General features: G+C 37.0%; 1 protein-coding gene across 1 annotated transcript in view; it reads right to left on the reverse strand.

Moving 5' to 3' along the window:
- Positions 1-12512, reverse strand: part of NAALADL2 (N-acetylated alpha-linked acidic dipeptidase like 2) — a 314967-nt gene that overhangs the window by 10205 nt on the left and 292250 nt on the right. Inside the window, exon 13 of the mRNA XM_015637920.2 lies at positions 11983-12181. Coding sequence (XP_015493406.1) covers positions 11983-12181 — 199 coding nt within the window. The remainder of the gene's footprint in view (positions 1-11982; positions 12182-12512) is intronic.

A 12512-nucleotide genomic window follows, 5' to 3' on the forward strand; every position in this document is an offset into this window, starting at 1 on the left:
TTAGATGTTTGATGAATGAGACAAGCAGTCTACTGTCATAATTTTAAAATAATATCTTAACTCCTGAAATAGAATCATCACTTCAGAATAGCTGATTACATAGTACGACAGAACTTCATTTATATTTTTATGTATGCAACTAATAATAAGTAACATAATACAGCACCTGGTTTTTTTCAGATTTTCTGCTAGGAATTCTCACTGGGGTTTTGTATTTTCCAATTACTTATCTTTGCTTGGCAAGCCATGCCACCCCTTTGTTGCATAAAATGATTTCTCTATGCATGTTCATGAGAGTCAATTTATACAAGTTTACTTTTATCTCTGTTGAAGCTTCATCAAATGAAGAAAATGGTCAGTTCAGTTTATTACTTCCAAGCCTTTACAAGTCAGAAAAGCGTTTTCATTAAAGATTACACATCCACTGAAAAATAAACCCCAGTCATTTCACTGACACAAGGTATCACCATGTGCCCACAACATCCAGAATGATAGCAAGAGACCTTAATTCACACTGTGAAATTCAATTACTTTAACATTCCTTAACAAAAATTGGTTTTGTAGCCTACACCTCTAAAACAACAATTCCAGCCTCTTGCCTAATTGCTTAAGTATCTACCTTCATCTTTAACTATTTTATCTTATAAATATAATTCACACAGTCAGCCTGACCCCCACAAAACAAAAAGACACTCCTAAACAGAAAACTGCAATACATTATTGATGACACTGATGAAATTACAACACACATCATTCATCCTAATGGGCTTGTTTCTATGACACATCCCAGTGACCTGAAAAGTGTAAGGTAGGAAACCTAATTAATAACTTCAGGCAGTACCACTGAAAGATAAAAGGGCTACAAACAAAACAAACAGCATTAGCAAAGTAAAGAAACAATAAACAGAGCCTCTTCTGTAACTTCTCTAAGTCCTTGACAGGCCTAGGAACACCAGAATTCCTGATTCAAATAATGCCAATAAATGCTGTTCTAGATAACCACAAATGAGGAGGAACTGTCACACCCACCAGACCAGAAGGATTTTGGCAAATCCTTGAATGACAGGTCACACTAGAAATATATTGGCTTTAACACAACTTCAATATTAGAGCAACTGGACAGTACAAGATGAAACCAGATTACCACGTTATTCTTGTCACGAAAAACGATTTTTTAGCTTGCGAGAAAATTTTGTCTGTAGGAAGTGTACAACACAAGATGAATTATTCAGGCACTTACAAACAGACTCCTATCTAACAGCCCACGTTTGAGATTTTGAAAAGTAATTATTAAATCATTAGGAGACGATGGTAAGTCTACTGTCCCACATGAAATGAGTGCAGGTTTTCTCTGTGGAATCACAGTAAAATTGTTTATAGATAAATGCTGTGGGCAGCTTTTGTCTATTCCAGTTAGAATGCAATGTGCTATGACTTCAGCATCTTTACAAACTCAATTTTATAATTCCCTGAATTGTTTTTTCTTGTATTCTCCAAGGAAAAAAAAAAGAAAAAAAAAAAAAAGAAAGCACACCAGAACAAGGATTCTCTGATTTTCCTTTTCTCCCAATACTGTTCAATTTTGAATGCACTTTTCTTATGTTTAGGGGTATGTTTTCATTCATGTTTGTAAGAAGACATAAAATATGATCACTTTAGTAAATAAGTAAATGCACTCTAATAACAGTATTTACATGTTGGGACTTCCAGTTCCATACAGTGGTTTTTCACTGTTGGACATAAAAATATCACAAAATCTTCCCAGGAAACAGCACAAGAGAATTTATACTGGTTTATTTATGCAAGTTCGCACCTCAGAAAATTTTGCAGTGAACACACAAAGAAAGTTTCCTTCCTTCCTTCCTCTGGGATCCTTATCCTTTGATCTCCAATGGTTCTTCTCCTTTCTTCTCTTCTTATTTTTTAAACCTTTTTGACACTCACATGCAGTTTTGTTATCTTACCTATTTTATTTCACAGCAGCATTGTGGCAGAAGGTTTATAATTATAAAATTACAGCTGCTGGCCATGTAAGATTAGCTTTTATCAGGAGGGAATATATGCCCTGGTGAAGTGTCATTACATGTCATTAGAGCTGATCCAGAGGAACCCCTGGTTTTGTTTCTCTTGTTTCTTTTGTGCAATGCTACAATTCCCTGTTGGATTGATGCTGGAAGTGGCCAGCTCTGGGGCCATGGGATGGAACAAAACACACCTGGGCAGGGAAGGTGGGGATGTGGCACCCAACCACTCAGGACAACTCAGCTGTAAATGCCACCACTCCTTCACTGCCCTAGGTCCCCACAAACCCAGCATGGCATTTTTAAGGATCCTCTGCTTGTGATATGTTGTTCCTAACTTTTGTTTTCCCACACATCCTCTCCTTTTTTAAAGAGCCATCAACTGCCTCCTCTTGCTGCTCTCATTTACAGGCTGTAAATGGTTCTACCAATATATATTCCAGAAAGTGATATATTTAAAATCATGTACACTCAGAGGTGAGTGTCTGCCTGAAAGGGATGTATTTGCATGTTATCAGCAGTTTGATAAGCTGCAGGTAATCGAGATATCAAACCCAAATAAAGTCTAACCAACTGAAAGGCATTTCAAAGGCATTGTTATGTGACAGGGTAAGCCAGATAAACTCTCTCCCTGCTAGATACAAATTTATCTTGCATAAAACACAGGCATTAGGACATCTCTAATTGAGTAAATTATGGCAAATGGAGGTTGTGGTAAGTGTGCATGAACAGAATCCTGTTGGGACATGGGAGCACGAGGAGATAATTATTCCAGGCTGGAGTACATTTCTGAGCGGTCAGTTTTAAATAGGGCCTCTTAAAAAAATTAATCCTGATTTTAGCAGCTGTGTGAAGTGTCTCGAGGCTTGGCTTGCCTGTCTGCCAAATAAACAAAGGGAAAAAGAGAATCCAAACTGGAAGAGTAGTGGGTTACAAGGTACATTATCTTTTATTTCTCTATGGTTCCCTTTGATTACAGCAATTTTTAAAAGTAAGGAATGCACTGTCCTGAAACACTAGTCTCTCACTGAAGGATGACTAAAGCCTAACCTAACCCTAACTCTAGCCTAAGTTTCAGCTTGATGCACCTTGACAACTTTAAATCTTTGTGGGGGCCCTGAGTGCACCACTACCAGATTCCAAAGCACATGTAGGGGCATTCAGAATGCTCAAGAGAAAGCAAAAGGTCTATTAAAGAATTTAAGCCAAGAGAGGTTGCTTGAGGACTTTTTCATGGCCAAAACTCAACTTTCACAGAAAACATTCACTTTTTCTGTTCTGAAACATGTAAGGGAACTATTCTTTTAATAGTTAAATACAGTAAAGTAAAGCTAACAATGCTAAGCTTGATTTTCTGATAAAAGGACAATGTTCTGCAATGGCTGAGAAAAAATGAAATACTGAATCTCTGACAACCTGTAGCCAAACTTTTTCACTTTCATTAAATAAACAATAATTACATCACTTCCCAATTTTTGTGACTTTTGATAGCAAACAGTGTCTAGTCTAATATATAATAACCATGAACAAATGGAAGCTGGCAACTTGAAGCATGTAGCAGATCATAAGAGGACTGATGTTCTGGAACAGCCTCAAATAATGGAGCTAAGAAGCCTGACTAGCTTAAAGAGTTTGAGTAAAATCAGGTGAACAGATACAATGAAGCATCTATTTGCCAGTGCTGAACATCAACATTACCATGCACAGGTTTTTGTCTCCTGGTGAAAATTTGCTGAGTTTAGGAGCTGATTTCTTTCTTGCTTTGGAGTAAACAAGATCAGTAGGTAAGGAGAATCCAATCTACAGGTTAAACAGTACTGAATGACTTCACAGAAGTGAAATAAAAAATAGGATGTATTTGTTCTCCAGAAGTTGAAAGTCACTACTTATCACTACTAAAGAACAGTCCTCTAATTGGGCATTATTTTCCCTAGGGTTTTACAGAAATTAATTAAGCAACTTTATGCAGAAATTAGTCTTTGCCACAGTGCTTCCAAACCCTGCATGCAGCTGATGAGAGAATGATGTACACCCCATGGAGATGTAAAAATTCCTTGAAAATCCACCAGTACTTTTTCTGTGGTTCCTCAGAACAGGGACTGAGATTTATACTTAAAAGAGTGATGATGCATTGAACAAAATTGAAATAACTCTATTTTGAAATATTATTTGCTGGCAGACTCCAGTATGAAATATTCTTTGTTAAATTTCAAATAATGTAGCTGTTGGTAACAAATGTAAGCATGTTGTTCTTTGAATGATTTATGCTACACTTGCTTCTCAAGTGAAAGAAACATATGCTTGTGTGAATAATTTGGAGGAAACTATCTGTCTTTTAAGGATGTCTCAGTCTGAAACACTCAAATTCAAAGCAGATGTGCTACTATTTTGAAGAACTTGAGGGAAGTGAATTAATAAAATTATTTCCAAATGGCTCACAGCTGATGTTCTGATGGCTTCATAGGACTTTTTATTCAGAAATCATGTAAAATATCCTCTTCCTACGGAGGAATCCCATTCCTAAACAAAGCAGCACACAGTGCCCAGTGCTTAATGCAGGGAACTGGCTTGACCTTGATCTCCAGCTCTGATCCTGACTGGGTTTATCACCCCAAATAACTCCATGCCATGTGACATGAGACCATAACCACAGATCATTAGCATAAGAGTTAATGAGGGATAAAAGATTATGTCATAATACACCTTTAAAGAAATGCCCAAAGTTATATCATTATTACCTTCAGTGCCAGGTACACACACAAAGTTAACACTTCTTTTAAGTTCCACTTAAGGTAATTTTCCTGTTAATGATCTCATCAATACATTTCTAAGCTCTATTGCCTGGGTAATACATTAGTGGGGGAATGTTGCATATTAACTATTTTCCCAATGAATGCCATTTATTTTTGTACTTTATTCAGGAAGTGTTCTTGGCTAATATTTCAACTATACATGAGTGGTTCTTATCTGTCATGATCAAAAATGTGGATTCATATATTTCTTGGATCTAAAAAATGTTACCAGTCCTACTGTTTATAATAGAGATCAAACAATGTATGAAATATTAAGTTTCTGTCATATTTAATAAATGATTCAGAATCTAACACTTTGTATAGCTTCCTGAGATCACAGTAGATATTTTTTTTTCTGGAACTAAATATTCTTGCCCTATTTAGCACCGTAAGTGCAGACCAAGCAAGATCTGCCAGCAAGGGACACAGAGTGGAGCTGCATCCTAACCACAAGACTTGCTGGAGGTTGGCATGAGAGCTCTCACACAACAGCTGTGACAGTCAGCAGAACAACTGCTGTGAAATGGGCTAAAACATCCAGTAAGGACACATAAAATAAATGTCATTTTAGAAAAAAAAACAACAAATAAACAACTTTTGTTTTTTTTTTTTTTTTGTCCCAAGACCAAGACCATGCAGATTTGTGGGAAGCATGAGGAATATTATTTCCTGGGCACAGTCTTGTCTTCAGGACAACTAATGCTGGATTAAATTACAACAGAATAATATTTACTGCATCACAAACATAATGGGTCTGATGTATTGTACAGAGAGAACTCTGCGAGTGTACAAATCAACCTAATTAAAAAGATGGAAGAAAATTCATGAGAAGTACATAGAGAAAAAATAAATTAATATATGTAAAACCAGGTCTCCCTTCATATCAGGGAAGTGAGAAATCTGTTTTCAAGCCATGACATAATCCCTGATTACAGAGGTTTTCTGCTTTTGCAGGTGTAATGAAAAGATTTTCATGTTCCCTGTTTAAATAAGCTTTAAAGTCTGCCATAATTACAGCTCTGCAGATGGCTAATTCAGTAGTATTTATGCAGCAAATGCTCTTTAAATAGTAAAAATTTACAAGACAACAAATACAGCCATTAATTCGTGGCCATTACATGTATCAGTGATTCCAGAGGAAAAAACATCTCAATTGCCACTCAGATGGATCAGATGTTTTGAGTATGACTATCACTCACTTTACTGCATCTCCTCAGTACTAAGAAAGGGCATAATTCAGCATTGTTATCAGTGATGAGAAAAATAATAACCATAGCAGGAATTTGTAAGAGCATTACCAGCCTAGTAAATGCTTCTGGTGTGTGTTAGGATAAATGTGCTGCTCCATACTTACCAAAACCCACAATCACTCTGCTCAAACACTGTAAAGTTCAAAGGAATAAGGCAGAAGAAAATGGGAAGGCATTTTGGGTGTAAAAAACACATTTGGACAAATGCTTATCAGAGAGAGAAGGGAGCTGAACTACAGCTGCAGAACTGAGAAACACCAGAGAAGGATTAGACAGGGAAACAAGTAATGCCACTGTTCCTAACTCCATTGAAAACCGTGAAAAAATCACTGAAGAAAAGCAGTTGCAAATTTTGAAAGATGCAAAATATGGGGGTCAAAAGTGAGGTAGGAAATCACTGCTGTGTTGGAAGACAAAAATTCATTTATTCTGACTGAAAGGCAAAAATCTGAGGTACAGGATTCTACAACCAGCACACAATTCTTTCCTTCTCCCCCAACATAATTCCAGCATTGTATTTACAAATTGCACATGGCAGATAATAGAGACAGAACATTATCTACTGCTGCCAGCGAAACATGAATTATTTCAGTATTTCCCACACTAAGGATCATCAACACCGTATCAAATCACTCTCTGCTCCACATAATATGAAGCAGAACAATAAAAATACTCCATGCATTTGGTTCAGGTCAGTCAAAAAACATCTCAAACACTACTACAAAGGAGACAAGAATGGTTTCTACTCCAAGTCATAAGTGAGGAATTCAAAATGAAGAAACAAATCTCCGGAGTTTATACGAGACAGAACTACTGTCTTTGGTAGAAACTCTGGGCAAGGGTTTTGTTTTATTTTGCAGGTGACATTGCACTCCATGTTTACCCTCATTACTGTTTAAGATTAGCAGGATATTTGCATCTTTAATGCTTGTCCTCTGTAAATCCAATGAGCAGCTTGTTTACACGTGGAGATTATTATAATAAAGTCTTTAATTTTCCTACTAAACATATCTCTAGAAACTAGACTCTTAGGGTATTTTGAAACCTGAGAAGCTGCTGTAGTTTACCAGCAAAGCAGAAATAAATCCTGTAGAATATACACATGTCAGGAATGCACATAACAAATCCCAATCTGAAAGGAAAATATTTGTTCTGGTGAACAACACACACTTGAGTGGCACGAGTTCAGCAGCAATTCAAGTTGCATTTTTTGAATGGTACAAAAAACACCTTTTGATTGTTCTTTCATTTCATTATGTCAAATTCAGGGTGCACAGTTTATCTTTGCTTTCTGCCAGCTTTTCGTTCAGAGCATTAAAATGTAGCCATTTGTTGTAATTCTTTAGCCCAATGAAGTGTTAATGTCACACTTGGATATCCGTGATGAAAAGAAGCAAAAGGAAGAAGTTTAACTGGTACAAATGAGCAATAAAAACCGCTGGAGGTCTTTGCTGAAGACACAGATTGCTTCCAAAATCCTTGCTTTTCACCTACTTATTACTCAATTCACTCAATTACATCTATTAGACAAAGCACAATCACCCCTGTAACAATTCCATAAATAGTGGTGGCAGATGCATACAGCCTTAATGGAAAGGATAAACTTGGCATGCTAAGATAAAACTTCTAAAAGAAAGGTTTTGCACAAGCTGACTTTGATTTTTTTTTATAAAACTGTTAACAGAACTGTCAGTCAGGACATAACTCATCCTTAGGCAAGGGTCCATTAAGAATAAAACACACCTAAGTGGAGCAGAACTGACAGCCTGAGCCCTTGTACGCCTCTTTCTGGCTTTAATTTACATACTGAAGACACAAACTGTGACTTTAATGACTATTTTAGGTTTGGAAATTTTGTGGGAGCATCCCAGGGGACTCTAGGAAATCCTGCATACTTACTACTAGATCCATCTGGTATCAACAGCACCCATCACATCTGAAAATTAGACCTGGGCCTGAAGAAATGTGACACTTCCACTGAGACTGGAGATCTTCCTGCACCAAAGGTGCCATGCCTGATACTCCATGAGGTTTGCTTTATTATCTCATTTTTTTCAGTATTATTGTGCATTGAGAAGCTTTGCCTTTCAACACAGGGAGAGGCTCTCTGTGAGGAGTGCACACACAGACCTGACAGATCCATCAGGCTGACAGGCTGTCAGAAGCTCTGGGGATCAGCAAATATAAGAAGTACAACAAAATATACACAAACCCTCTTAGTGAGCCTAGGCAAACACAAGATCTGAACTCAGTATTTATGAACACCAGGAAGATCCATGCTGTCTTGCTGTCCCTGGTCCTGGTGTCAGGGTTTTGGTCAGTATTTCTGTAGAGGGAAAAGCATGCAAAAGCAAGATGTGATCAGTATTCATGGAATCTTTTTATGGCTCTGGTGAGGCTGACCATCTCATGGAGGGGACAATGTGCTTGAAATTTTTTTTTCCCCCTTCTCAGTGCCTGAAGTAACAAAGCCTCTGTACTTACATTAACCTTGTAGATGCCACTGCTGTGTGATCTATGATTATTACCTTTAGTAGCAAAATATGATCATCAGAAAACACAGAGAAATATCCACACAAGTATACATTGCAAGAGTGGAAAGCAAGAAATAGCTGAAGGTAAGAAACAAATGAATTTCTACTGATTATTCCATTAAAATAATGACAAATTATAAATCCAAATAATTACCAGTACTATGATTATGCCATGAGAAACAAAGAGAGATAAATGAAAAATACCATCAGCAATCCTATTTTATTCCTAGGCATTTATTCTGGAAATAGAAAATCTACCCAGGGTTACCACTGCAAATCAAAGAAGTATTTCAGGTACAATAAAACTCAACAATTTTCTTCTAACCCCAAATCAAGTCCCAGGGTAACTTTTGCAAAAGCAGGGTATTCCTCAACCTATTATTTTTCATTCTACCTAAATTTCTGGATAAGACTAAAATACCCTGATTAAAGCTGTACTTGTGTATTTCCAGCTCAGTTGGAAATAGAGATCATGGGGAACCTGTGCTGTTGTCAAATTTGCAGCTCAGAGTCAGAAGTTCAGGTGAGAAGGATGAGTATCAAAACTACAGCATTTACTGTATTGAACAACCTGCCAATGTCAATCATCATTAGTTAAATTTAGTCACATATCCTAATCCAATTATTAAAAAAATTAGTAATTTGAATTCTGCTAGTAAGTTTTATAATTAAGCAGATTATATTACTTCTCCTTATAGATACATAATGTATCAATCATGCCCAAATAAGTGCCCTATGACATTGATTGGAATGAGGTGTTTATTTTTTTTTTAAAGCTTTATATACAGTGAGAGACTATAGCTATGGGAATGTGTGTGCAAACTATAGGAAAAAAAAATAATATATAAAAGATGTATCAGTTCCCCTGTAGTGGAGAAGCACAGGAAGGTTGCAACACCCCTGCAATAAAGAAAAAAATCCACCTTTCTTTTTAATTCAAGTTCTAGGACAGAAAACATAGTATAGATCCAGAGAAGTGTGAATTAGGACAAACACAAGGCTAAGAATGATGCCTAAAACTTCAGCAAATTTGTCAAGTGCTTTGATTGAGGTTGAGAATATGAGTCCAAATGGGTATACAGGAAGCAATCATTTTTTCATGAAGAATACGTCCTTTACTGTGCACACAAATTCTTCCTTTAGAAGGCTGTAAATTACAGTATTTATGGAATCTTAATGATCTAAACACAGTTGGAGCCTGAAGGTCAAGGCTGCAAACTGCATCCTAAATTTCTGTTTACAGATGAAGCACAGTATTTATTGCTGTACTCCTTGTGCTGCTATAGTTAAAGGGCTGCCAGCATTTCCATTATAAACCACTATTTCAGAGGTTTATAACTTGCCTATCAATCTTCTGACTGGGATGAAACATGACATACAAGGTTCTGGCTGTGAGACTGATTTTTTTTGTTTGTTTTCTTTACCAAATGACAAAAAGAATAAGCTTAAAGTTTTACAAGCCAAAAAAAAAAAAAAGGTGGATCATTTTTTTCAAGTATTTCTAGTGTTCTTGGGACAGAATTATAGCTTCAGAATACAAAACACATTCACAGAACTTCATCAACTAATAGAAGGACTTTCAATCCCTAAAAAATGAAAAATAATCTAAACAAGACTTATAGTTGGATGCTTTTTTATTTTTTAATTAAGCAAACGTACTTCAGATTTTAAATGTCAGCAAAGGACATCAGCAATCTAACAGTGTCCTTGATTCTGTTTATCTGGGTAGATTTGCCATTAAAGGTAACAATTACACACCTTGGCACCATACAAAGGTTGCATTCTTTTTAAATGAACATCTAAATGATGATACACAAGGTGTCCTTTACTGTTGTATATTCCAGATGATGTCAGGTAAAATTATTCAGAGTAAAGTCAAAGCCAATGTTTTCTCCTAGACTTTGAAATTTTGTGCTGTTAAATCTTGTATCAAGTTTAATTAAAATTGGAGGACAACATTTTCACTTTCACAGTGTCTGCTTTGCCAGTGTGAAAGTACTTTTGGTCTGTACTAAAGTACTGTGGAGAGCAGGTGAAAAATTTCTTACGTTATGTTTGCATATCTAGTGATTACATTTTGTTAAATAACAAACTTAATAATGCAAGCATTGCAAGAACTGAAATATTAGAAGACCTCAAAAACCCTCTCCTTATAACCTTAAGTTTTGATATAATTTATTTTTACAAATAAAGAACTGGGCCAGATTCAACAATGTTGAATGTTGCTGTTGCAATGCAACACATACGTATTACAGTATTACTAAACAGTTTTATGGCTCCTTTGCAACACCATACCAGTTCAGACAAGACAGACAGCACTGCTAAACCTGGAATATTAGACTTTATCTAATCCCATTTTGGCTTATTTCTTTATGTTATAAATCCAATCACAGCAGGAAGGAAGTAAATTAGCCCCTCCCCGAATGTAATTATTCTATTTTCTTTATTACAGCTGTAGGGCTTTTATTCACTAACACTTTTGAGTTCCCCATAACCACCTTGCTTTTTTTTCCCCCCCTTTGCCTTTGTTAAAAGATGATTGCATTTGTTTTATACCATTGCTATTAATTGGAAGAACCCCTCCTGTGGCTGGAGCTTTCTGCTTCCTTCCCCACCTCCACCACATCTGTTTGATGCCCACTTTACACATTCCCTTGAGTGAGACATTGGATAATTTTTCCCATCAACTGAAATCAAGAGTTTTCAGTTTTCAAAGTAGAGTTTTGCTATTTTAGTTGGTTCTGGTGAGAAATAGAGACCTGCAGACTTCTTTCTTAGAAAGTAAAAGATGGGATGACTACGACATCTTAAAACCAACCTGGGTAGTGCAGCTGAATACATATCAGAGAATAATTCCAAGCAGAGACAAGATGTTATGAACAGTGACTGACTCAGGCCTCCTCATTAACTGGAATGTACTGCCTTTAACTCGCTGAAACGCATCCAAGAACGCTGCTATATAATTAAATATGTTAAATAATGCTACGGAGTATCTTGTGTAATTCTGAATCTTCAATGAACTGTACAAAGTTTTAAATAAAATATAGGTGAAGCTTGTCAAGCAGTATTAGGCTTCAAAATATTTTCTTCTTCTGAAAGCTTCCTGTAGCATCTGACACACGTTTCTGCCACGCTGCCTGGGCTGCCATCACACCATTTGTCTTGTTAGCAGCAATGTCATGACAGAAACACTACAGTGCTGCATTCTAATGACCCCTTGCATTGTAATGAATTAATGTTTTCTGCAGAAAGGATGTGATAGGAAAAAAAAAAAAAAACTTTAATTTTGGGTACTCACTGAGGTTTTCTTTTTGAAGACAGTTCTGCAAACGGTGAATACCATTTTAGCTCAGCTACAGAATGCGTGGAACACTGTGTACTGTACCTGTAAAGTCCTGGAGGAGCCTGATGAACCAGGAAGCTTTTCTCCAAGCCTTGCAGCACATCATTGAGCATCCTGACTCTGACAGGAGCTCGCTCCTTGGGGTCATTGGCCGGGCGCATCTCGTCCGACTGGAACAGCTCCGCCGTGTCCCGCAGACGCGCCGCCACTGCCAGCAGCTGAGGGACGCCTGCTTCATCACCTGGGCACAGGGACAGCAAGACAGTCACCAGTGATTCACAGACCACTTATTACTCCTGCTTCCAAGTCAAAATTAATAGTCCAATTAAAACCTGAGCCTCTTTTTCCCCTGTGAGCAGCACGGAACGGGTCAAGGGAAGCCATAGATCATTCCGTGTAACCTCTGATCTGTTTCTCAAAGATCAATTTGGGCTCTGATGCTTTAAGGTCTAATAAGTTGTGAGGAATGATTTTTGGGGTACAGCTTGAAATCTAGCATTGGAAAAACAGGCATACAGGAAGCAATGGTTATAAATCAAGAACTACAACATTTCCTTCTGAGACTGAATTTA

This window comes from Parus major, chromosome 9 (assembly GCF_001522545.3).
Source record: "Parus major isolate Abel chromosome 9, Parus_major1.1, whole genome shotgun sequence".
NCBI classification, from domain to species: Eukaryota; Metazoa; Chordata; class Aves; order Passeriformes; family Paridae; genus Parus; species Parus major.